The sequence below is a fragment of the Vombatus ursinus genome, unplaced genomic scaffold (assembly GCF_900497805.2).
Source record: "Vombatus ursinus unplaced genomic scaffold, bare-nosed wombat genome assembly UNPS02014793.1, whole genome shotgun sequence".
Lineage (NCBI taxonomy): Eukaryota > Metazoa > Chordata > Mammalia > Diprotodontia > Vombatidae > Vombatus > Vombatus ursinus.
The window spans coordinates 5,384,998-5,412,607 of record NW_020954571.1 but is presented as its reverse complement, the minus strand read 5'-3'; the positions used below and the strand labels follow the sequence as shown (position 1 = coordinate 5,412,607).

Genomic DNA, 27,610 nt, shown 5'->3' with positions numbered 1-27,610 from the left:
TTTTCATAGGATATTAGGATAATAGATTTAGAGCTGGAAGGGATTTCAGAGGTCATCCAATACAACCTCCTCATTTTGCAGATATGGAAACTGAGGCCCTGAGAGGTTAAGTGACTTGACCAAAGATACCCAGTAAGTGACAGGGGCAGGATTTGAACCCAGGTTCTTTGGCTTCAGATCCAGAGTTCTTTCCATTATAACATAATTTAACTCAACATTATTGAGTTCCATCTCTGATACACATAGTGGGAAGTTTCACCTCCTCTCCTCTCCTCCCCTCCCCTCCCATCTCATCTCTTCTCTCCTCTCCTTGAAAGCACTTGTTACCTCTTTAAGTTCAGTTCTATTCTATCCTACCCCATCTTATCTTCTCCCAACCTATCCTGTCCTATCCCATCCTATCCTGTGTATTATTATATTCTATATTGTAGGCAGCAGTGAGGGAGGTAGTGTGTTATTTTAGGCATGGAATCAGGAATTCAATTCAATTCATTTCAATAAGCACTTATTAAGAGCCTACAATATGCCAAGGCAAGAGACATAAAGACAAAACCAAAATATTTCCTGCCCTTTAGAAGTTTAAGGATTCTACTGGGGAGAATAAGATAAAACACAGACGATTAAAGCCAAAACATATAAGAAGTAAATACAAAGTGATGGTAAAGAGGAAGAGCTGGGTTCAGATCCTGCCTCTGACATTTATTGGCTATATGACATCTATGTGACTCAAGCAACTCCCTAGGACTTAGCCCTTAACTGACAAGCTGTAATTTGTGTTGCTAAAAGGAACTCTTGACAATGATCAATCTATCAACCTTTAGTAAGCACCTACTGTGTGTCAGGCACTGTGTGAGGTGCAGGGGACACAAATACAAAGAATGATACAATCCCCACTCAAAATCAGCTTACATTCTCTTGATGATGATATCACTAATCCTTTGGATATTTACATATTTTCCATATTGCATTCTAATCCTTGTATATGTATGTGTTGTATGTCTCTGGGTAGATTGAAAGAGCCATTCAGGCAAAGCCTGTCTTAATTACTTTCGTAAGTCCTCCAGTGCCCAGAAAAAGGCTCTGCACATAACAGGTGTTGAGTAAGTAGTTGTTGAATAAATGAATCAATGAGCACCTACTATGTGTAGGTCTCTGTGACGGGGACACAGAGAAAAATAAGACATGGTCACTGATTTCAAGGACCTTGCAGTATAGTAGGGAGATAAGGAACATACCCCAAATGACTAGGATATGAAACAGCGAGATAAGCATGTAGGAGAAGTGCTAACGAAATGTCATGGAAGTTCAGAGGAAGAGATATCAGTTCCAACAAATGAGAGATCGTGGAGGTGAGCATGGAACCTTCATGGAAAAGGGACCAGCACTTGAAGGGTAGGTAGGATTTGAACAGATGGAAATTGACTGGGTGGGCAGGGAGGGCATTGTCGTTACAGGAAATAGCGTTAATTAAACTACTTGTTCAGTTGTGTCTGAATATTTGTGACCCCAATTGGAGTTTTCTTGGAAGAGTTACCGGAGTGGTTTGCCATTTCCTCCAGCTCATTTGAGGAAACTGAAGCAAACAGGGTTAAATGACTTGCCCAGGGCCACACAGCTAGGAAGTGTCTGAGGCCAGATTTGAACTCAGGAAGATGAGTCTTCCTGACTCTAGGCCAGGTGCTCTATCCACTGTACCACCCAGCTGCCCACAGCTAAGTCACAGTGGGAGACAAAAGGTAGTATGAGTTCAGGGAAATGTAAGTAATCCATTTTTCTTGGAGACTAAGGTATGTGAAAGGGAATAATGGGAGATAAAGTAGGCAAATACACAGAATTTACTAAAATACATTGATGTAATTTCTAAGCAATGCCTTGAATATAATAGCCCTGCTTTTAATCTACTCAGCAAAATGATAAAAATTGATCTTCAATTCTCATTCTGGCTGAGCATCAGTGTCTGTCCCTCTCTCCGCCTCTCCATCTTTGTCTCTGTCTCTCTTTTTTCCCTCCCACACCAGCAGCTCAGACATTTTCTCAAAGGCTGCAAAAGCAAGACATTGAAAGTTCAGTATAAGTTCATAGGCTCATCAGTCTAGAGCCAAAAGGGACCTCAGAATTCATCTAATCCAACCCCCTCCTCTTAGAGATGAGGAAACTGAGGCCCAAGGAGGTTTAATGACTTGCCCAAAGTCATACAAGTAATAAGCATCGTAGGTGTGATTTGAACTCAGACTCTCTTAATGCAGAGCCAATTCTCTTTCCAATGTACTTTCAGTTCAATGAAATATTTTTACTACATGCTGTGATACATAGACACATGAGAAAGTGAAAAGATCCAGTCACTGCCCTTTGGGAGATTACCAGCCAATAACTCACTCTGGGCCCTATTACATTTCCCATCTGGTTCTTTATTTCCCATATTGTAAAATGAAAAGGGCCTGATTAAGTGATCTGTGAGATCTCATCTATTTTATTCAATGGGATAATATAGTTGGAGAGATAAGATTTACTCACATAGAACAATTGGAGGCCAGCACAAAGACAGACTATACTGTATATTTGGCATAGACAGTGAGTGTTAAAGGAAGGGATGTCACCCCAGGCCTTGCTCATGCCAGCCCATTCAGATTGGCATCTACTTCTTTAGAAAGACAGGAACCATGAATGTTCCAAGTAGGTCATACTCAGGGTTGTGAGATAGTTGTGAGGGTGAGGAGGGCGGTAAACATGATCCAGTCACAGGTAGACAGAAAAGTCAATAAAAGTCAGATGGGTCAGTCAGTTAATAAACATTTATTAAGTGCCTACTATGTGCCAGGCTTTGTGTTAAGTGATGAGAATAGGAATACAAAAAAAGAGAGTCTTTGCCCTTGAGGAACTTACAGTCTAATAGGGAAAGACAATGCACAAAAGGAAGAGGAGAGTTGGGGGAGGAATAAGAAAGGGAAATTGGACATGATGGAGACTTCTGGAGGAGTGCAGTGGGGTGAGAAATGAAGGGATGACTGGTCTGGATGCCATGCTTAAATGGAGGTTCTGGGAGGCGTTCTCCATTTTCTTAAGTCAGAGGGAAGGATCCCAAGGACAGGGTACTAATGAGGTGTGAGATCCAGGGCTGAAACGAGTGTATCTGTGACACTGGCATTCTGTGTTTCCTTGGCAGGATGGCACCATACACTTGGTGTATGGGTTTCTTGATGAGCCATCCCCGTCCCTGGAAGCCATCAACACATCTGCCATTCAGAAGGGGCTTCAACGAGTACAACTTCTGAAGCCTAACATCTCCATCCCTAAAATGCCTCCTGATCTGAACACCTTGGAAATAAAAGCCCCAGATGTCATAATTCCCAATCAAGAAACAACGTACTGGTGCTACATAACAGAACTCCCAGATCACTTTTCTCGGCATCATATTGTCATGGTAAGGAAGGGAAGGGGGACAATGCCCTCAGCAATTGTCCATTGATCTCCAAGACAGGCATCCGTGATCTTTGCCCTGGATCTTTACAACCCCCCAACCCCACTCCATAATCTACTAAAGGAAGATAGACAAGTTATCTTGTCCCCCTAGACCTCATCTATAAAATGAGAAGAACAATTCATCTTAGTTTTGCTATTTCTCTTGCTGTACATTGAGAGAATATGGATATAGCCATTCAAAACCCATCAACAAAGATAAACTTACTTTTTTTAAACAAAAAGCAACTTAGAGTGGATTGATTTTGAGTGGTATAGTCAGTCAGTAAGCATTTATTAACTGCCTACCACGTGCCAGACAGTGTGCTAAGTGCTGGAGATACAAGGAAAAGCAAAAGTCAGTCCCTTCTCTCAAGGAGCTCACAGTCTAGTGGGGGAGACAACATGCAAATAACTATATTCAAAAAAGTTATATACAGGATAAATTGTACAATATGTATACAAATACTTGTATGCAAAGAAGCTATATGGAGGATAAATGTACAGGATAATCAAGAAGAGGGAAGGCATTAGAATCAAAGGGAATCAGGAAAGACTTGTCATAGAAGATGGGATTTTAGCATATGGCATGATAACCTAGAGCTGGGTAGTAAACTAAGAGGTTTCTGGCTAATATTTCCAAGGCAATGAGTCCTGGGACCTGACCCCTAGGCTAGCTGCTGCTCTGATCAGACCAGGTGAATAGTTCTGCCTGTAGACATACTTACAATCATTCCCCTGGGTAGAAATTGAAGATTCCCTGCTCACTCTCTCACCCGCATGCAAGAGTCAGAGTTCACCTTTGCCATGGAAGGCCCCTTGGACACCAGTATGTGCTCCAGGGATTGAGGGCCAGCCAGGGTAGTCTTGAACTCAGACATCCAGCTATGTCCCCCCGTTTTGGAGGTGTTCAGAGTCCCGGGGCAAGTAATTTTGTTTAAAGTCCGTTTTCTGGTCGGAGCTCATTTCACTTTCTTCACCTGTGCCTCACTTCCTGTCTTGGATTGTGCTGATCTGCCTTCAATAGGCTCAACCCCAGCAGTCCAACAACTAGTATGTTATGGATGCTTGATCCATTTTAATTCATCTGCTCTCTTGGAGAATCTCTTGGAGAATCACAAAATGTTAGAACTGATAGGAACCTTAGAGATTCTTTAGTCTACTCCCTTCATTTTACCAGTAAGAATTTCTGCTCAGGGGAGGTGAGGTCCAAGGTGCAATGACTTGCCCAAAGTGCCACAGGAAGTCAGTGACAGAGCAGAGACTAGCACCCAAACCAGCTTGTTGTCATCATTCAACTTTTGTTCTCAAAGAGGACCAATGATGTCAAGGGAGATGTCTTGACTTGTGCATGAATTGAATTTAAATGAGGCAGAGTTGCGCAAAGTCATCACCATGTTCCTTTTATCAACTTTTTCTGGGCAAGATGAAGGAAGAAGCAGCAATGCCAGGGGTGACACTTGTCTAAGAGAGCTTTACTCTTCAGGGAAGGCAAAACCAGTCTCAGAGAAAGGGGCTTGGGTCGAGGGTGGAGGAGGGTCAGGTATAGTGAGGTTACACTGGGACTCATCGTGTCCATTCTCTGAGTGATCTCTGCAGTACGAGCCCATTATTACCAAGGGCAACGAAGCCCTCGTCCACCACATGGAAGTCTTTCAGTGTGCTGCGGAGTTTGAGACCTTCCCACACTTCAGCGGGCCCTGTGATTCAAAGATGAAACCTGAACGGCTGAACTACTGCAGACACGTGTTGGCCGCCTGGGCCTTGGGAGCCAAGGTGCGTGAGGAGATTGGTTATAGCAATGATTTACTCTCACTTCATCTTAAGGTTTCGTCCTCCCCCCCACCCCAATTTTACAATTTTCTCACCGATGATCATAATAACAACAATAATAATATACAGCCACTTACATTTACATAACACTTTAAGGTTTGTAGAACTCTGCACTTATATCATCTGATTTAGTCCTTACGGTGTTGTTGCGACGAAGATATTACAGGGATTGTTGTTGTTGTTGTTGCTGTTGTTATTGTCATCCCCATGAATGAATGAATGAAAGAATGAATGAAAAAGTCTTCATTAAGAATTTGTCATATGTGAAGCATCATGTGAAGTGTTTATTAAGCTTAAAATTTTTTTCATTCCTTTACTCATTTTATAGATGAGCAATCTAAGACACAGAGAGACTGAGGGTACCTGAGGACAGAACTGAAAGGGACCTTGGGAGTAATTTAGTTCAACCCTCTTGTTTTTTGGGGAGGAAATCAAATCCCAGAGATTTTTAATGGTTTTCCCAAGGTGACACAGGTAGTAAATGAAAGTGGTGGGATTTGAACCCAAATTACCTGACTTCAAATCCATTGACTAACTTGTGATCAGAGCCAGAATTTGAACTCAGGTCTTTTCTTTTTCTTTCTTTCTTTCTTTCTTTTCTTTTTTACTTCAAATAAGGAAGAGGGTAGGCCCAACAAGAAAGGGGGAGGGTAGGCTCAATAAAGTAGAGGGAGGGCAAGTAGTAATGGGTGGTTTCAATCAACCAATCAACAAGCATTTTTTAAACACCTACTCTTTCTGGAGGCACTGTGCTAGACGCTGGGAATAAAAATACAAAGAATGAAACAATCTCTTAAGGAGATTACATTCTAGGAGGAGGAGAAAAGAGGAGGGAGATTGGAAGAAGTTTGAAAAGGATCCAAAGATTCTCTTGTGTGCTTCACTAGTTTGTGTGCCTCTAATTTCACCATTCCTTTGGTTCATGGAGCCCTTTTGGTCTTCAAGGGTCTCTTAAAAATGCTGTTTTTCTTGCTTCCTTTTTTGCTAATTTTACTGTTTCATGTGTGTTAATTAGTCTTGTCTCCTCAATACGGGGACAGGGACCCCGTTTTATGTGTGTTTACATTCCACTTTAGGGCCTAGTACAGTGCTAAGCATGTGTTTGCTGCTTGTTGGCTGAATGAATGGGAAAAACAAATAGACTATGGGGCACCAGAGGACAGAGACTATGCCTTCTTCATCTATATATTCCCCACAGTGCTGTGGATCATAGTGCCTTATATATGGTAGCCCGGCCACACATATGAGACTACATGGGAGAAGTAACAGCTGTCTGCTTTGCAACTTAGCTGAAGGCTGCCCTGCACAGGGGCATGGGAGGGTGTATTCGGGGAGGGAAGACTCATTATGGTCTACATGTTCCTGTGTTTAAGTTTCTATCTATGCATGGGATGGGTAACAGAACTGTTGTTCAATGTGGGTAGAAATCACCCTATTTTCAGAAGACTCCCTCAATTCTCACCTCCTCCTGTGCCTTTGGACTCCATAGACTTCAGAAGCTAAATAGAGTGGGATGGCTCACGGACCAAATTCTGGAGTTCTTTGTAATTACATGTGAGTCTATTTTGCTCATCATTTGGCGCTGTATTCATCCTCCTCTCAATCTTGCAGGCATTTTACTATCCAGAGGAAGCTGGTCTTGCTTTTGGAGGCCCAGGATCTTCAAAATATCTCCGCTTGGAGGTTCACTATCACAACCCTCTTGAGATGAAAGGTCAGTGTGTAGATCTATGCTATTTACAGAACTTGTGCCTTTGCAGGACCCAGTTTTCTTATTCTCAAATGTCATCCTTGGGCAGTTAGGTGATGCAGTGGATAGAGCACTGGCCCTGAAGTCAGGAGGACCTGAGTTCAAATTTGACCTCAGACCAAACACTTGACACTTACCAGCTGTGTGACCCTGCGCAAGTCACTTAACCCCAATTGCCTAAAAACTAAAGGAAAAAAAAAAGAATGTCAAATGTCATCCTTTAACCTCCTCTTAGTTAAGCGGGTTGAATCAATACATTTTTTCTTTACTTTCTCTTATAGATGGGTGACAGGGGAAGTCAGAGCTGACCTAGAATTGGCTATTTCAATGCAACTCGATCTCGGGACATAATTGTGCCCTTAAAAGTCAGCCCCCAACACCTTTCCCCCCTTTTCACTTATTGTGTCAACCATAACTCTAAGCTATCTTTAGGTTGTTATTTGTAAAAGAAGTTCAAAAACTGCTCAGAAAGGCACCAAACATCTGTGATACAACAGGACTGCAATATAAACTGTCAACACTAGAAGACTAGTTTTGAAGTGGGATGTTAGTCCTAACAGAACAGTGGACTTCAGCAGCACCAACTGTGTTTTTCCTATAAACGCCCACTTGCCATAGCTCAATTATACCCATATATAGATGATGGAGAAATGTGGTGCTCTCAGAGATGATGTAATACGAGGGCCAGACAATGGTCACAGCCAACAGTAGAACGTGTGCAGTCCCTGCTAAGTATCTTGTTCTAACCATAGGAAATAAGGCTTCCGAAAGGGCACCCATGGTTTTGGAAAAAAGAGCTAACAAGTTCCTCCTCTTCCCCAAATGCCTATGCATGCCATCTCCTTCTCTCCTCATCTATAGATCCAAAGGACACTGGAGTTGGAAGGGGTCTTTAACCCAACACCCTGATTTTACAAATGTGGAAACTCAGCTCCAATCTGTCTTCCACACAGATCATGTTACTCTGTTGCTCAAAGACCTTCAATGACTTTCTATTGTTGACAGGATAGAATTCAAACTGTCAAACTGACATTTAAGGTTCTCTACAATCTGACTCTACTTTACTTTTCCAGTCTTATCTGCTGCTTTGAATTGCTATATTATCTCCTGCTACTTCCTGGTTTGGACTTAATTGTATCACTTTTTAATTGTGCTTGACTCTTTGTAATCCCATTTTGGGTTTTCTTGGCAAAGGTATTGGAGTGGTTTGCCATTTCCTTCTCCAGATAATTTTATGCATGAGGAAACTGAGGCAAACAGGGTTAAGTGACTTGATCAGGGTCACACAGCTAGTAAGTATCTGAGGCCAGATTTGAACTCAGGAAGAGGAGTCTTTCTAACTCCTGGCCTGGCACTACCACTGAACTACCTCATTGCTTCCAGCCAAACCAAACTATTGATTGTTCCCCAAACATGCTCCATGCTCTCTCCCACTTCCACATCTTTACTCATGATGGCTCTTCTATTTAGAATGTTTTCTTTCTGCCTCTGATACAATCTTACCCATTACTTCAAAGACCAGCTTAAATGACAATTTATCCATGAAACCTACATTGGTCTTTCCTGCCTCCCTGTATAACTGAATGGGATGTCTCTCTCTTTATCATACTTCTTGTCTCTCTTACAGCATTCATCACAATCTGTCTTGTATTATCATTATATTTGTGTACCTATCATCCCTCTGCTGGACTCTAAGCTCCTTAAGAACAGTAGCTGGTCTAATTTATCTCTGTATTCCTCTCCAATCTTTATGTTTCAACTGAATTCAACAAATGCTTATTAAATACCTACTATGTGCTAGGCACTGTGCTTAGCTTTGGGAATACAAAGATTTTTTTTAAAGTCTCTGCTTTTAAAGAGGTCACAATTTAATAGAAGGATATGACACATACACATATGGAGAGAATACAAGGAAGAGTGTGATAGTTCAAAGAAGAGATTCAAAAAGGTGACTATACTAAAGAAATCTCCCTAAGGAGCTTGCTGGTACCACCAAGTTTGGTGGATGATGCAACCCTTAGGCTCTCCCCTAGATGTATCTGTATTGTAATAGTAGGTGTCAGGAAACCAAAAGCCTTCAAGATCCAAAGCAATCAATTGCTAATAGTGGGAATTTTATGCAATTAGGCAGTAGAAGAGATAACAAAATTGGGAAAGGACATTTGACTATTGGACATCAGGCCTACAAGGTGCATAGAATGTCAGAACTAAAACGATGCATGTAAGGGTTAGAAAGGGCCTTAGAATATAGAATGTTTGCTCTCGAAAGTATTCTAGATATTGCCTGGCTCACCCTAACTCATTTTACAGAGAAGAAAACTGAAACCAACAGAGGCAAATGACTTGTCTAATGTTACACAGGAATTAAATGGCAAAACTGTGATTCAAAGAATAGTTATTTTTGTGCTCATTTGGGGTTTCCGCAACTTTCTGTCCATTCCCCAGGCCTGTTGGTGTTTGTGTTGTCTTTCTCAGGTTAGGCACCTTGTCTGTGAAACTTGTTTTGTAGGGAGGTATGACATGCGCAGTTATGGGGGCCTATTCAAGCCATTATCTATGACACACAATCCCAAGTAATGGGGAGTTTGAGAGGGGAAGGGATACAGAGACAAATTAAGAAAGGGTCCCTAACCTCCAAGAGACTATAGTCCAAGAGGAAGAGGGGACAAGAGCATTAATCACTGATACAAGGTTGAATATATGAATACAATATTCTTTTCCATCTGTATTTGCTTGATATTAACAGCAATCTTACATCCCACAGGTAGACTACGAGCCAACTTGGCCAATAAACCAATACCGTGCGTCTTGTTCAATTAAAATCAAAAGGGAAAGATGCTTTTTAAAAATTCCCAGCTCCTTAGGTCTACAGGGAAACCTGTTTCTTTATGATATCTGGGTATATTTATGGATCCATTGCCACATATAGGGAAGATCTTGTCATTTCGCGAATCTCAAAATGTGCTACTTTGCTATAAATATCGAGATCTAGCAATTATTTCATTATTTAATTCTCTTCTAAATTTTAACCAATTATATCTTTTTTATTATTATCCATCTGATGCAATCAGCATGGAGATACTGGAGATGGTTGAATTTGGATTTTATTAAGGGGTTTAAATGAAGGGAGAGAAGGAAAGCATGAGTTTCTTTTTCTCTCTGAGGTGCACCTAGAGATTGCCCTAGTAATGTCCTGGTGGAGGCAGGGAAAGGGTGATTTGGTTGGGAGCATCAAATGAGGACACACCCCCTCCAACATAGCTAACCCTTTCCCATTTTAGCAGGTCAGAAGGGGTGAGTTGGCCAAATGGGCTAGCTGTCAACATTGACCCCAAAAGGGGATAAACTACAAGGCAGGGCTCAGTCAAGAACCCTGAGTTCTGGTCTGTGCTCTGCTTTCAAGTCAGCTATTCAACCTTGGACTTCAGTTAACTCCCTTGTAAAATGAGCAGGTTGGATGATATGATCTCTATGGTCTGTTTCAGCTTTAAAATGCTCTGATTTGGTTCCCGGTGGGAAGATGGCTTAGGGGATGGGGTTATCAGCAGCAACTGTACACATGCCTTCATCACCACCATCCACCATTTTTCCAATTCCCAACTTTCCTTCTAGTTCATGCAGATTAATTTTTTAAAACTTATTGATATCTTTTGACTTTCATTTCTGAACATACCCCCTCTCTTCTTTGGGGAATCATCCTTGTAACAAAGAATGAAAAAGAAAGAGAATATAAAAAGCAGTTCAAGCAAAACTAAGCAATGCATCCATCAAATCTGATGTATATGGAATGCTCTACCCCCATCATCCCCCACCTCTGCAAAGAGGAAAAGTGGTGAGTTTCCTTGCCTCTCCTCTGAGTCCTGGCTGGGTCAATTCATTGCACATGCAAATGGATCTGTGATTCCATTAGTTTGGTAGTTATATACATATAGATGAATCCTAAATAAGTCCAGGGAGTGTGGGAATTGTGCTTTTCTTGCTTTTATCTCTTATATCTCTGCCCAGGGTACTGGGATATACTTAGAGGGCAAAAAAGGCAGCCTGGGTCCTTGACATTTATTATGTAGTGCAGTTCTATGAGAAGAAATCTGGGTTTGGAGTCAGAAGGGACCTGGGTTTGAATCCTGCCTCTGATACTCATTAATTGTGTGATCTTGGGCTAGTCACTTAGCCTCATTGAGCTTTAGGTTCCATATCTGTGAAATGGAGATGATAATACCTATAATCCTTATTTTACAGGGTTGTTTCAAGGTTCAAAAGAGTTAATGTAGGTAAAGAACTTTGGAATTCTTAAAGTCCTGTAAAATACACATATACATTCTAGTTAATATTATCCTTCAGGGGCCCAGCTCAAGACTCACATTCTCTATGGATTTGCCTCAAGGAAGGCCCAAAATTATCATTTTTTTTTTTAGTTAAAAAAAGATCAGCTTTCCCTACATATCTTACACAATTGACTTTGTTCCAGACCTAGAAATATTGTGAGGTTGATGAATTTTGTTTTTGGAGAGTCCAGGCCCCATGATGGGACAGTGTACCCTTTCCTCAGGGAGAGGAGAGAATAAGCTTTTATTAAGCACCTACTATATTCAAGGTACTGTGCTATGCACTTTATAAATATTATCTCATCAGAACCCCAGGTGTACTATGCCTTCAGACTATCCCTAGCAGCAGGACTGGAACTAGGAATTTTTGCTTCTAGGGTACAAGGCAGGAAAAACACCTTTAATTGAGTAAGGCTTGGGCATGGGGGCGGGGAAACAGAAACACCAGGACACTGGTGAGTGAGAGGCTGAGGAATTGGGGGAGGGAGGGGCTTAGCCCAGCAGACTATCCGACCATCTGCTCATTTCTTAAATTAACTAATGATTTTGTTTGTGGGTTGGCAGAACTATGATCGATATTCTTGGAAGAATCTCCTGAATTGATGAGATCACAGATCCATTTGAGAATTTAGATGTTCTTGCTAACTGGATGTCAGGTGGGCACCCTGTGGCCACTTCAGCAGTCCTGAGAATGACAGGGAAGGTCTGACATCCTTCTCCATTCACCTTCCTCTCTCTTCTCTCACTACTGGCCTGGTCTATGGACATCCATTTCCCCATCTTAACATTGATGGCTAGGGCTTTGCCCTAGACAGGGAGGGGCAGAGATCCAGGACCCTCCAGAACACCTCGGCAGTGGGAGTTTACTGAAATGTCCCTGATTCCCCAGAGTGGACATGTTCCTGTACAGTCTCAAACTGACTGTGTGAATGGAGAAGGAGCAAGTTGTTACTGGGCTTTTGTTGGTAGAAGAAGGGAGGGGGAGTGAACCCACAGAGTCCTCAAAGACCTTGTAGTGAGCCCCAAGCCCTTATTTCCTTCTGTTCTTTAGGGAGGCATGGCCACAGAGGGAAAGAACTGGGACCCTCCTGGGCTGGGGCCAGTGAGAGTCTACAGCAATGATGCACTCTCATGGTCGGTTGGATGTCCCCTCTTCCCAGGAACCCAATGTCTCCTGTGTAGAGGTTTAAATATTGGAGGGCCACATGTGATTCTCAACCCTGTGACTTTTCCCTGGCCAGAGCATCGATGTGGGGGTAGACCCATAAAAAGATAACATACCTAGTTCTGATTCCCCCAGCCCTGTGTGGAAGGTGAGTGAATTGCATTTACCAAAGGAGTTCTCCATTGCTGAGGGTGCTGGCCCAGTATGTGGAAAAGGGGTTATAGTCATGTTTGGAGATGATGTTGGAGCTTCAATCTCTCGTCATTCCTGTCATCAGGAACAGATCCCTAGCCACTCCCACTCAATGCTCACTAGGGAATTGGCATTTGGCACAAGGCCTCTAGATTTGATGCTCTCTAAATTCAATGTCTTAGGAAGAAGCCCTAGTTGCTCCATCCTAGTTACAGCTCACAATATCCCAATCCAGGCCTGCTCAGCCAGACCCTTGCTCAGCACCTCTAACCTTTTGCTCCTGGTTCTCTGTCTGATAAACTCACCCATATCAGTATAACCCCTGCCCTTCTCATCCCATCCCAGATAATACTCTTACATTTCCACAGTGCCCTTTGGGAGACCCATACCTTTAACCCCCTTGAGCTATTATTTAACATCCTTCACAACCTAACCCCAAGCTACCTTTCCAACTTTATCTCCTGAACCCTCTTCTCCAGATAGGATGGATTTTTCACCATCCCTTAATCACACTTTGCACGTTCCTGCCTTTGTTCTCTCCCTTCCTCATTTTTTAGCATCCCCCATAGAACCTGAAATGCCTTTCCTGATGCCCACAAACATTATAATTCTACCCACTTGTCATGGCATTATAGCCTCCGTAAAGCCCTTCTGGACTACTGAGATCTCAGATCACTGACTGTTTGTACTACTGGCTTAGCCCTTGGCCCTCTAAGGCCCCAAGGTCCCTTCCACTCTAAAATCTCTATGATCCTAATATCTTCAGATCCTTGACAATAAGACTGCTGCTCACAGCCATTTGCTTCTATTTGTTACAGCTGGGGAACATAAGAGGATTTAGAAGTAATAAAGTGTGTATAGAAAAGAAAAAACTCAGTCAACCAGAAAATAAAAAAATTGAGCTATTTCCTTGACATGAAGAGCTGGGGAGTTTATTTACTTTTTTTTATGTCTTTCCATTCCCTGCATGGTGCTTGATCCTGCTGAAGTTTTAAACTAGGATGTGGTTCCCTCCCTGTCTTAGGCCGCCGTGACTCCTCAGGCATCCGCTTGTATTACACAGCTACACTGAGGCCATTCGATGCTGGGATCATGGAGCTGGGCCTTGTATACACCCCTGTGATGGCTATCCCACCCAAAGAGACTGACTTCATCTTGACTGGCTATTGCACTGATAAATGTACTCAACTGGTGAGTATTTCTGGATTCTTGCCTTTTGACCCTGACTCTCACAGGCTGGTTTGGGCGTGGGCAAGGTATGACAAAAAAATAGTTAAGTTTGGGTTTGAGTCTCATACAGTTTCTACATTGAGTTGCCTACATTAACTCAACTCAACTAAGTAGGAGACAGAATATAGACCAATTTGTCTAGAGCATAAAATGCATAATGAAGAGTAATGTGTAACAAGCTTAGATAAGGCAGACTGGAACTGGATTATGAAAGGCTCTAAATGCCAAATAGAGGAGCTTGCATCTTATTTGTTAGGCAATAGGGAGCCATTGAAGCTTCTTAAGTTGAGGAGTAACATCATCAGGCTTTAAGAAGACCAATTTGGCTTTTCTGTGATGGTTAGATTGGAGAGGCAGAGAAAGGATACAGAGAGTACAATTAGGAGGTTATTGCAATAGTTCAGGCAAGAGGTGTTGGGTCCTGAACTAGGGGCTGGTTGTGATAAGAAGGAGAGAGATGGGAGAGATGTTGAAGACATCAAATAGACAAAGTTTGGCAATTGATTGAATGTGGAGCAGGAATGAATGAGAGTAAAGAGTTGAGAATGACTCAAAGGTTGGAAATCTAGGGGACTAGAAGATGGTGGTACTCTCAACACAAATAGGGAAGTTAGAAGGAAAAATAGGCTTAGGGAGGAAAAACAACAAATTTGGTTGTGGACAGGTTGAGTTTGAGATATCTATAGGACATCCAGATGGAGATGTCTAAAAGGCAATCAGAGGATGTGGGCATAAAGCTCAGGAGAGAAATGAGGGCTGAATGTGTCAGTCTGAGAATCATCTGCATGGGAGCTGATAAGATCAGAGAGGGAGGGAGGGAGGGAAAGGGAGGGAGAGAAAGAGAGAATAAAAAGAGAAAAATAGAGGATCCAGGGTGGAGTCCTAGGTTATAGCGACACACATGGGCACAGGATGTGAGTGCGATCCAGCAAAGAATTACTGAGAAGAAAAGGTAGGAGAGAGAGAGAGGGAGAAAGACACAGACATACAGACACACAGACAGAGACAGAGAGACATAGAGAGAGTAGTGCCATGAAAATCCAGACAGGACAGAGCATCCAGAAGGAGGAGGTGATCAACAGTGCTAAAAGCTGCAAAGAGGTCATTGAGACACTCTTAGAGAACCCATTGAGGGGCAAAGAAACATGAACAAATGGAAGAAGGTAGGAACTGTTTGGGGTAGGCATTCATATTTTTTTTGTCCTCATACCCCTTGCCTTTTCATAGACCTTCCCATATTTAAGTTTGAAAGGAAATAAATTCTACAGTTTAACATAGTGTAGAGTTTAATATAGTTATTTATCAAAAATTCCCTGTACCCCCTTGAGAAGTTTCTAGCATCCCCAGATTGGAAATCCCTAATTAAGGGGAAATGACTTGGGGGTTATAGTCCTTCCTATTCCTTGGAATAGTAATATCATTATTAACAAACATTTATATAGTGCTTTAAAAATTTCAAAGTGCTTTCCTCTTAACAACCCTGAGAGGTGTATAGTATAGGTATCACTGTCTCTAGTTTTCAAATGAGAGCATTAAGGAAGAGAGAAGTAAGGTGACTAGCACAAGATCAAACCCAGATTTTCTGACTTCAGATCTATGCTTTTTTACCCGCAGTCATAGTTGCCTGGAGAAGCCTGACTTTCTAGAGCAGCAGGCTGGTGAACACAGTTTTAGGTACCCACAGAACAATGAAGACCCAAAGGCTTAATTGCCTGCAACTCCCAGCAAAATAACACAGTTGGTACAGATTCACGTATGCTGTACCAAATCTCTTTATGACTCCCTGACCAATTCTCTTACTTGAAAGACTACTCCAGGGGCAAACAAGTATTTGTTTTGCTTTTTAAAGACCTTAGCAGAGAGAATTCTAGAACTACAGACACTACTGAAAAGTCCTTCCATTCGTATCTGGCCACTCGACCCAAATGGCTCCAGAAGAGAAAGTGAGGCTGGTGACCTTGCACAGCCCTCCCTCACTTAAATCCCATTCACTTGCAAGTCGTGGCAGCACCTCCCTGATGTCATGGTCCCCTTCCAGAAGAAGAACAAAGAGCAGCAGCAGGATCCCACCTAAATCTCTGTGCGCTTTAATCCGCCTTCCTCTTGTTTTGTCTTTAGTGGACGAGGTAATTACTAATGTCCCTCGAGCCTGGCTATAAATCCATGCTATGGGGTTGATAACTGAGACCATTTCATTAACAAAATCATTTGGATTTTTAGGAACAAACTCTCTTCTGATGGAACCAAGATTTATAAGGAATTCAGGTGAATGTGACAATCTCTGAATGTGGCCTCCCAGGGTTTCTTGCCTCTATCTGATAGGTAGGCCAGTCAGTGGAAAGTTTCCATATGTGAAAGAAAAGGAGTGTTCTAGAACAGAGGGGTCAAACAGACAGCCCTCAGGCAGCATTGCTTACTCCAGTGTGGCTGAACCAGATTTAAGTGTAATTGGCAAATATTTAGCAAAGCAAATACAAATACAGTAGAACATAGATAATGTCAATATGTGGTTTTCTTAGTCATTACATGACCTGCAGGCATCCTTATGTACATGAGGTTTAGGGTCACTGTTTCTATCTGAGTTTGACACCACTGTTTTAGAGTACTCCAGTTAAAGTCTCCTTCAGTTAGTAAGTCAGATCCCACTGGCTGAGATCACCAATATGATATTTTTGAAAAGGCATAGAATTGCAGAATATTACAGGTGGAAGAGATTTTATAACATTGAACACAATGTCAGTCAGAAGGGATTTTGGAACATAGAACACAGTTTGTCAGTGCTGGAAAGGACCTTAGATATAGAATACAGAATGTGAGAGCTGAAATGTCCCTAAGAAACCACTGAGTCCTAAACTCTCATTTTAAAGATGAGGAAAGTGAGGCACAGACTGTTCAAGGTCATGCAGCAGGTTGGTATCAGAGGCAGGACTAGAATCCAAGTTTTCTAACTCTCTGTCTAATTCTTTCCCCTGAAGAGGTAAGCTTCAGTTATCTGGAAAATTCACTTGTGGGGCACAGGGCATCCTCTGATGATGCCAGATAAATGGGATATGATCATGCACCCCCAGAACAAGTCTCTTGTTGATCTCTGTAAAGTATCCCATTATTATCATAAAAGGTCCCTGTGTGAACTGAGTGAGAAAAGGGCCTCTTGGGGTAGCTGCCAGTGGCATCATTGAAGGAAAAAATCCCCACAACTGAATCATCCAGTCTGGGATAGAAAGAGAAAACAAATTACATTTCCTGGATGTTCTGGAAAATGCTGCAGCCACTGGGGAGCCAATTCCTTTTGCTACTCATCTGCTGGATCTACTGCCTTGAAGTGCCTTTCACCATCCGCCTGTATAAAAATGCTGCCACCATTCTCATGCCAAACTCTCAAAATAGATGTGAGCTGCCTTTTAGCAGCATAGTAACAACAAGGATCGAATTTACTCTTATTTTCTATTCAAATGGGTAATTCTTGTTAAAAAATGGTAATGGCGTATGTGCATGCATGTTCTCTGAGTCCCCCACACAGTATGGTCACTCCCATTTAAAAGCCTACTATGTGCTATGAAAATAATATTAACAACATTTGATTGATCTAAATGCCTCTGGTGAAACAAAGGAGATGAAAGCCCACTATTCTGAAGCCAAGAGCAGCAACACCCCACTTAGCTAGATGTCAAGAGTTCCAGGAACCCTATAGAACACAGCTTTGAACCAATAGCAAGTTATTTAAAAAGTGCATTTCCCCAGCTGAATCTTTTGCCTTTCTACTGTGATTTTCTAGGCTCTGCCACAGTCTGGGATCCACATCTTTGCTTCCCAGCTCCATACTCACCTCACAGGGAGGAAGGTGATCACCGTCATAGCTCGAGAAGGGAATGTGACAGAGATTGTGAATAGGGATGACCACTACAGCCCCCATTTCCAGGTATGAATGATTGGCCCACACCCTGACCTTCTCAGGGTTGGCAAAGTCACAAAAGAAGGACTAGTACTCTTTGGTTGCTCTCTCTACTTTCTAACAAGACACCCATGATCAATGTTCTGCCATTTTGGGCTTCCCCCCCTCCTTAATGGAATGTTCCCCTATGCTTACCCCTACTATATGGGTTTTCTGTTGCTCATCATCCCTCTTTCCTACCTTAGAGACCTCCCTATTCTATAGTCTAGCCTGAATACCGGAGATATCAAATAGATAAACTGACAAAGTCATTTAGCAAACATTTATTAAGTGCTTGCCATATATAAGGAACTCTGTTGAGTGTTGGTGATACAAACACAAAATCCAGAGTGGTCCCTGCCCTCAAAGGTCTTAAATCCTACTAGGTATGGTAATAGAAGAGGCCTGGAGGCAACATGCATGTTTGCATGAGAGATTTCTAGAAGCAATATCCCAGTCCTTACCACCTAAACCCAAGAAGTTGTGGAAATTACAGCTTGTGTTAGGCTGGTAAAGTGAAGAGGTAGGGATGAGGGGGGGATACTTTTTGTACTGGGTTATGAGGGGGAGAGAAGCACCTTTCAACACATGCTTTCTCACTTTGGGCCCCAGCTTCTTCTATAGACCCTCTTCCTTAGAATAGTTTAAAGACCATATTTGTTCCCCTCCCTTCCTGATGCTGGAATATTGCCAGGTCTCTGGAACTTAGCTCTTAAGAATCTGTTAGTTAGTAAGTCAATGAGTCCATTATTTATTAAGCACCTACTATGTACCAGGCTCTGTACTAAGCACTGGGGTTACAAAAACAAGGCAAAACACAGTCCCTGCTTTCCAGGAGCTCACAATCTAATGGGAGAGACACAATAAAAACAACTATGTACAAACAAGATAAAGACAGGATAAATTGGAGATAATCAACAGAGGAAAGGCACTAGCATTAAAGTCTCTTTCGGAGGAATTAAAAAATAAAACAAGATTAAGGAGAAAAGGAGACATCAGGTCATCTTGTCTATATCCAACTCACTTCATATCCCTCCCTCTAACTCCCAAGAGGCTCCTTTATAATCTAAGACCCAAGGTTTTCTTTCTTTTTGGAAAACAATAATTATACTTTAAAATAATTTTTAAAAAATTTAACTTCCAAATTTTCTCCCTCCCTAAAGCCCCTCCCCAGCTCATTGAGAAGGCAAATAACATATCAATTATGCTTGTGAAGTCATGCAAAAACATATTTCCATATTTGTCATGTTGTTAAAAAAAAGTGAAGAAAGTATGCTTTGATCTGCACTCAGAGTTCATTTGTTCTCTCTCTGGAGGTGGATAGCATTTTTCATCATGAGTCCTTTGGAAATGTCTTAGATCATTATACTAGTTAGAGTAGCTAAGTCTTTCACAGTTGATCATTATTATGATACTGATGTTATTGTGTACAATGTTCTTCTGGTTCTGTTCTCTTCACTTTGCATAAATTCATATAAGTCTTTCCAGGTTTTTCTGAAACTATCCCACATGTCATGTCTTACAGCACAATAGTATTCATCACAATTATATACCACAACTTTTTCAACCATTCCCCATTTGGTGGGTATCCCCTCAATTTCCAATTCTTTGTGCCGCCACAAAAAGAGCTGCTATGAATATTTTTGTGTATAAAGGTCCCCTTTCTTTTTCTTTGATCTCTTTGAGATGCAGACCTAGTAGTGGTATTGTTGGGTCAAAGGGTATGCACAATTTTATAGTCCTTTGGGCATAGTTCCAAATTGTTATCCAAAATGGTGGTCCGAGACTTTCTTGAACAGCTTCTTTCATCATTTCCCCTTTCCTTTTCTTCTTTTTCTTTCCTTGTAGGAGATTCGAATGTTAAAGAAAGTCGTGTCTGTTTTCCCAGTGAGTATCAAGTGACAGAACCAGCAAATTGCAGCATGGCTTAGCTAAGTCAATTAAAACCTTGCTTTCCCTACATTTGCTTTCCTTTTCTTTTTGCCTCATTTCCACATGCTAACCATGCAGGTAGGTGTGAGTGATAAATCTCTCTATGGAAGGAGATGGGGAGGAAAAGTGACACAGGGTGGTTGGAGTTGAGAGTCTCATCAAATACCTTAGGGTGTTGCAGTTCGACCTCAGATGCCATTTTCAGATTGTCTGAGTTACACCTGTTAATGGGTGGGTACTGTAGCTTGACTCCGTAGAGATCTTTCACTTACTACCCACATATCAAGTGATAAGATGTACAATAATAGAATCATAGATTTGTATAGCTATAAGGGATCTTAGAACATAGAATGTCAGATTATGGAATATTGGAGCTGGAAGGGACCTCAGCAAATAGAATGTAAAACAAAGATAGAATGTTAGAGTTGGTCAAAATTTTAGATGTAAAGAATGTTAGACCATCAAACACAGAGGGTTAGAGTTAGAAGCGGCTTTCTTTCTCCAGTAAGAACTGGAAAAGCACCTTAAAATATTGCATGTTATAACATGGTTTTGTCCTCTATAGAATGAGGACATTAGTCTAGATGGTCTCTGAGGCCCCCTTCAGCTCCAAGATTCTGTGGTTTGAGACCCTGACTGGGGAAATGACTTGTCCAAAGTTATCCAACTGGTCAGTGGCAGAATTGTGTAATCCAGGTCTCTTGACTCAGTCCAGTGCTCTATTTACCATACCATTTGTTGGTGGGGACCCATTATTTTTAGATTACTGAGGAAGTTGTGTTCATCACATCCTGCCCATGTGCATCAGCCCCAGGACATATGTGTTAATGAGTGTGCCTGTTTGCTTGGTTACACAGGGTGATGTGCTCATTACTTCTTGCACATACAACACAGAATCCAGAAAGCTGGCAACTGTGGTGAGTTAACACGGATTAGATCTCTGTCTTCTCCCACTTTCTCTGTCACTCTCTGTCTCTCTCTTCTCTCCCTTTCTCTGTCTCTGACTCTTTCTCTCTGTCTCAGTCTCTCTATCTCTGTCTCGGTCTTTCTCTTTCTCTCTTTGTCTCTCTGTCTCTCTCTTTCTCCTTAACTTTGGAAACTTCACCACATTTAATAAAATACTTAATGACACAAAGTCTTGAGTAAGTCTCTGATTGTTTCATATGTCTGAGTGTAGTCTCCCTAACTCATGTCTGAGTTACTTGAGGGAAGACGTCTGTCTTTTTCTGATCATGTTGTCTTCAAAATGCCTGGCAGGAGAATGGGAAGGTTGTTGCCCTGAAATCTTTATGTCCTTGAGGTTAGCCTGAGCCATAGAACCACTATTAGGACTGCAAATGACCTTTGTGACCATTTCACAATCTTCCTGTAAATGAGATTTCTAACTTACAAAGTTGACCTTCCTGTAAATGAGATTTCTAACTTTAAAAAGTTGAGATAAAATACCTGCTCTGTCTACTTCACAGGGTTGTTTTTGAAAACGAAATGAAATAACATTTATGAAGCTGCTTTGAAAATCTAAGATTACCATGCACACATATGGGGTTATAATTATTAGTCTATTTTTTTTAACCTTCCAGGGTGGATTTAGCATCACAGAAGAAATGTGTGTGAATTACATACACTACTATCCGCAGACACAGTTGGAATTATGTAAGAGTGCTGTGGACCCTGGCTACTTACAGAAATATTTTCACCTTGTTAACAGGTAACTCTTCTTCCTCCACCCTCCCATCCCAATAAGAATGTTCATAATACGTTAGAATGTTTCTAATTTGTCTGAATTTCACCCTAATATGATAGCTAGCAAATCTTCATTGTTTCCAGTGGTGGGGGTGGAAATATTCAAACATGCGTGCATACACACTGCCTGCCCATTTTATAGATTTAGAAAATTGAGAAAGGCAGGGCAAGTGACTGGCTGAGAGAGCAAAGCGGGTTGTCATAAACAAAAAAAAAATGCTTAGTCAAGGTGAGAATTTGTGGTGGTTGGGGGCGGAGCCCACTTATCTCCCTTCTTTGATATCATCTGTTAAGTTAACACTACATAAGTGAACTTATAATTCTGTTCAAATTCAGAGTGGTCATTTAAAGAGGCGGTCAGCTAAGGACTTCAGCATAGAGAGAAGCTGGGTGGGTCAAACAGAAACATTTATTTCAGGAGAAACTTGTGGACTATTACTATTCTAATTAGAATTTACCCTGCACTGTCACATACATCATCTTCCTTGGTCCTCCCAATACCCCTGTGAGGGAATCAGGATAGGATATTCCCACCTCCACCTCTCCCCACCCTTCATGAGGAAACAAGCTCAGAAAAGTTTAATAACTTGCTTCAAATCACACAATTAATAAGAGTAGCATCAGGACTCAAAACCAGCATTTCTGACTCTTACTTATAGTGTTCTTCCCACTATACCATTTGCTCTGGGAATCATAAAAAAGATGCTCCATCTTGGGAGGACCACTTCATGAAAAAGAATTCAGTGTTGTTATTCAATTATTTCAGTCATGTTTAACTTTTCATTCTGGAATGGTTTGCCATTTCCTTCTCCAACTCATTTTTTACAGCTGAGGAAAGTGAGGCAAACAGAGGTTAAGTGACTTGCCTAGGGTCACACAAGCTAGTAAGTACCCGAGGCTGGATTTGAACTCAGGTCTTCCTGACTCCAAGCCCAGTGCTCTCTCCGTGGCACCACCTAGCTGCCCTAGGATTCAGTGTAGCTATTTCTGAGTCATCTCTGACTTTGCTTAAAGACACACTGCAAAGCCTTACCCCCATTTTCAATGACCCTATTATACAAGGCAGGATTAGGTAGCTATTTCCCCTTCTCCCTGTAGGGAGGAGGAATCCAAATGTTGCAATGTGTTCTTCCAATTGACAGTGATTTCTTCTCCTCCCTCCTCCCAGGTTCAACAATGAAGATGTCTGTACCTGCCCCGACTCTACTGTCCAAGAGCAATTTGCTTCCACCCCTTGGAACTCATTCAACCGGGATGTGCTCAAGTCCCTGTATGACTTTGCCCCGATCTCCATGCACTGCAACAAATCCTCCGCGGTCCGGTTCCCAGTAAGTCTCCAGAAGGGTGGGATCCAAATGGAATAAAGTAGATAAACCTCAGAAAAGTCCATTCTTTAGCTTAGTCCTTAATCCAAGAGTGAGAAAGGGCATTGTTCTGTCCAATCATCTGGGAAATTATACTCAAGAGAAACAGACTCTTAAAAGGAAGGAGCTCGTAGAAGATGAAAAAGTAGGTTGAAAAGCATATGAATTCTCACTTCCCCAACTCTAGGGAATGGCAATTTTTGTAGCCAGGTTTTGGTCTGAGGAGGTTGCACTGGGGATCAGGCATGCACAGTCTGAGAAGGACAATGTGTTAGGGACAACAGCCATGGTCCATGGTGAGACTAGGAAATGTAGGTAGGGGAGAGGAATACTCTGTCCCCTTAAAATCCTGGCATTAACTGATAAACTAGACTTCTAAATAAGTCCTCCTCTCCTTCCCACTCCCACAAAGCTAAGAACCCCACAAGGACTTGTCTTGGGGACTTGGGATGGATCTCTAGGTCATTATCAATACTTGCTAGCCGATGTGTGTCTTGTCCTTGTACTTCACAGATAGTCCAGTGTTATGAGTGCTATCATAAAGCACTTTGTTTCCAGTGTTATAAAAAGCACATTGTCAGTCTTAAAGTGCTATATAAGTGTGAAGTAGGGTTGTAGAGTAGATAGAGAGATAGCCTTTGAGTCAAGAAGACCTGGGTTGGAGTCTTGCCTCTGCCACGTTCTGGTTGGGAGCCAAGTCATTTAACTTCTCAGTGTCCTTAGGCAACTCACAAGAATTATAAATTATAGAGCTGATGCCAGTTTTCATTGGTAAAGGAAATTACTTTATGGAGAGTTCCTTATGCCAATAGAAACACAACTCTGGTCAAAAAAAAAAGAGTTGTTATAGACTCAAACACCACCGGAAGTGGAGGGAATACTTGAGCTGGACAGCTCTTCTGTTTGACAAATTTGGAGACTGAGGCCCAGAGAGGAACCTCCTAAATAACATTCCCTTTGCCTAGGATGTCCCCCATGCCTAGAACATACTCTCTCCTCCCCTCTGCTTATAAGAATCCATAACTTCCTTAGAGAACTGGCTTAAATGTCACCTCCTGCATGAAGTTCATCCTGGTCTCTTCTGGTTACTAGTGCCCCTCACAAAGAAATTCCTCTGTCTGTATTTTGCATTTATTTATCTGCGCTTGTGTTGTTTCCCCTAGTAGAATGTAAGCTCCTTGAGGGCAAGGACTGCTTTGTCTTTGTCTTGGTAACCCTAGTGTCCTAGAGTACAATGCCTGGAACACAGTAAATGCTTACTGAATGCTTGTTGAATTGGGCAAATAACTTGTCCAAGGTCACACAGGAAGGGAGTGGCCTGGGTGCAATCTAAAACCTTCTTTCATGAAGACTAAACCTAACCTAGTGTAACAAACATAGTTCAGCTTTCCCAGCACTTAGTTGATGGCCCTCAATTCGTCTGCTAGAGTTCTAAGATCTCGTAATTCTAAGCAATTGTTTTCTATTCACATTTTATCAAGATAAAAGCAGGAGTTAGGGGTACAGGCGTTACTATTTGGCGGTAGACATGAAGGGCAAGAAGTTCTGATCCCATATTTCTTGATAAATCTAAGTCACAAAATTTCAAGTCTCAAAGGGCTGTGTGGAGACTATTTCACTCCTCTTGAAAGCATGGGGCATCCTCTAGCTACTGTTTCCAATTCATGTTAACAAACATTTATCATGTGCCACCTCTACTTTGTACCCATCTAATGCTGGTCACCAAGGAGTACTCAGCAAAAGTGTGAGATAAGGATTCAGTCCTAAGAGTCTACATAGATAACCCGGATGAAACAATAAGAAAATTGTACCCAGATGAATCTAATTAAGTACAAAAGAATGTGCTACAGGGGAATGGAAGTGAAGCTTAATATTGTCCCTAGGGAAGGAGATGCTACAATCTCCCCTGTTCACGTTTTCTCATGTCTCACAACCCACAACAACTCAAAATCATCACCAGTTCCTAAGAAACTCATATGGTATGAGCTGAGCTCCTAAACACTTCCCTCAGAGACTAAAAATAAGGATGGGGAGTGGGGGAATGGGGGAGGGAGGAGGGAGAAGGAAGAAGGAAAAACTCTTCTGAAAGTGGATGCCTTAGTTTGCTTCCCTCCCCACCCCCCATCTCCCCAGCCATTGGAGACCAAATGAGATTTAGAGACATTTAATTCGTTCACCAGCCAAATCCCAATCCAGCCTGTCAAGAAAACGGAGCTTGGTTCTTATTAGTCACATAGATTTTTATAGCCTGGTGATTCTAAAGCCTGCTACTTTCCCTGAAGCATTCTGTGAGCTCAGCTATTTAATGCTAAGTCCAAAGTTTCCAGCTTGAAGGGATTGCTTTTGTGCTGGACAGCCTCAGGTGACCTGTGCTGATGTCAGATGTTGGGGAGGATGAGGAGCTTAATGTCAGGGTGGGGGAGGCTGCTAAAAAAGGGATGTGTTTACTGTGGGTGAGCTTATTCCAAACATTGCGGCTGATCTTGTGTTTTGTAGTGGAAAGAGACTGGGAGACAGGGGTCCAGGCTCCAACGCTAAGGGACTGTGTAAACTTGGACGTCTCCCTCTTTGGACCGCATCTTCTTCATTTGTCCTGACATGAAAGACATGATCAGAATTTGGTTCAGTTCAACACATATTTTTAAAGTTCCTAAGACAGAAGGTGGTTGATGCTACAAAGACCATTAGCTTGCATGAGGAGAGCCCTTGGAGGCTTGCAAAAATTAAGCAATAGAATCAGAAAATATCAGAGTTGGAAGAGATTGTAGAACACAAAATGGCAGAAACAGAAAGGGCTGTAGAATACAGAATGTTAGAGATGGAAGGGACCTTAAAGACTCTGTCACCCAATCCATCCATTTTGCAGAGAAAGAAACTGAGACCCATAAAGATGAAGTGAATTAGTGATAGCACTCTTTGGTCAGTGTTCTTTTCACTGAATACTCTTTCTCAAATCCAATCCCAGGATTCATAGGGGAATTCCTCAAGAGCATCCCAGTAAACCCACTGAATTAAATGAACTGGTGAGAGAATGTCTTACCAATTTATTTCCCGGGGTCTTATTTTTTTTTTCTCTTCCTCTTCAGGGTGAATGGGAAAGGCAGCCTTTACCAAAGATCAAGACTGGACTAGAAGAGTTTACTCCGCGATGCCAGGCCACTCCAGGACTATCACTTGCTTCCCCTGCACTGGTCAATATTGATGGGAAAAAAGGCTAGGGGAGAATTCTTCCCCTCTTGGCCTGGTCTAACTCTTTCCTGAACTTCTTACCTCTGAGCCAGAGAAAATGCAGACCCTGCCCTCTTTGGTTACCCTCGCCCACCCTTGCTGTATGGCCTAATGCTGATCTTATGGCTAGTTTCCTCCCCCTAGCTCAGGACAGAACTGAGACCTCCCAGAAACACATTCCATCTAGTAAGATGCCCCTTGAGGTTTGGAAGATGGCTGTCTTATGCATGTAAAATTAGCCCTTTGGGAATCCTTTGTTGACTGAAGTAACCTTGAGCTGAAATGGAAATCCTTCCAAGCAATGCTGAATGTATATGGAACATCTCTAAGCCAGAACTCCATGGTTCTCTGCTGTCTAGAGCTTCCCTTGGGGAATGAGACAGACCACCACCCAAGTCCTTTGCATTTTGACCCTGATCCCTACCTAAGCAAGACCCTTTGTCTTAGCTGCCTCAGGAGTTTATCCATCAGAGTGCCCCCGGGGGTGAGTCCTAATGCTAACTTATCTTCTAAAAAGGCAGTCTTCCCTATCCTCTCATTGATTGTGATCTGTGTTGGTGTGTCCTAATGTCAAGAGATGGATACAAGCATTACTTAAACATTTTCTCTCTGAATGACTGATTTATGGTAGTAGGTTTTTTTTTCCCAACAAAGGCAAGACAAGGCATTTAACCAGTTAGAGATTTCCCATGCCAAATTGCTCTGATGCAAAGATAAATCCACATTTTCACCCAGTTAAAAAAAGAAACCCTAACACTACCACCTACCAGAAACCCACATGAAAAGACCCAAGATCAAAACTAAAGGCAAACTGTTAGGGGAAAATGATGAATATTGGCTTCATTCCCTTCTTCCATATTCTAGAGTCAGCTTCCAAACAGTGGGGAGAAGTGAGAAAAGAAGGTTTTGGTTAAGAAGGAGGTTATTTGTCCCCTATGTGGTATTAGTTGTACATATAACATCAGGTAGAGCCTTTAACCAACCTTCTGCTGATGAAGCTACTGTTGTAAATTGAGAAGGAAAACAAAACACTGAGCAAATTCCGTTGGTTTATATTCCAATTTCTAATGAACACCAGGTGTCCTTGTCCCATGAAGCCTCCTTTCACCCCCATTTAAGCTGATAAAGATAGGAACTACACCAGTGATTTTTCTCATCTAGGGAACCCCTAGATGAGGAAACTCAGTTTACCAATGCAAGTAAATGCCTTCTCTGAAACATATACACCTAGAGAGCTGCCTAGAGCATTGGGATATTAAATGACCTGCCCTGAGTCTCACAGCAAGTAGGCTTCAGAGGCAGGATCTCAACTCAGGTATTACTCTATCCAATTCGCTACTCAAGCTGCCTCTCAGATGTAATTACTAACTGGTCCCTAACTTCTATTTAGAAAAGGGATCATCATTCAGGCAATGATTCCCCAGATCTCAGGAAGCAAGGATTTGAGGCCATGGACCCTGA

The 27,610-nt window shown here is 42.0% G+C and overlaps 1 protein-coding gene across 1 annotated transcript in view; it reads left to right on the top strand.

The window, feature by feature from the left end:
* DBH (dopamine beta-hydroxylase) overlaps window positions 1-26,723 on the top strand; it is a 35,662-nt gene extending 8,939 nt beyond the window's left edge. Inside the window, exons 3-12 of the mRNA XM_027869684.1 lie at window positions 3,164-3,421; window positions 5,056-5,232; window positions 6,901-7,003; window positions 13,746-13,912; window positions 17,727-17,870; window positions 19,731-19,769; window positions 20,672-20,731; window positions 21,395-21,522; window positions 22,726-22,885; window positions 26,008-26,723. Of these exons, the coding sequence (XP_027725485.1) occupies window positions 3,164-3,421; window positions 5,056-5,232; window positions 6,901-7,003; window positions 13,746-13,912; window positions 17,727-17,870; window positions 19,731-19,769; window positions 20,672-20,731; window positions 21,395-21,522; window positions 22,726-22,885; window positions 26,008-26,139 (1,368 nt within the window). The 3' untranslated portion in view covers window positions 26,140-26,723. The remainder of the gene's footprint in view (window positions 1-3,163; window positions 3,422-5,055; window positions 5,233-6,900; window positions 7,004-13,745; window positions 13,913-17,726; window positions 17,871-19,730; window positions 19,770-20,671; window positions 20,732-21,394; window positions 21,523-22,725; window positions 22,886-26,007) is intronic.
* The last annotated feature ends 887 nt before the right edge of the window (window positions 26,724-27,610 follow it).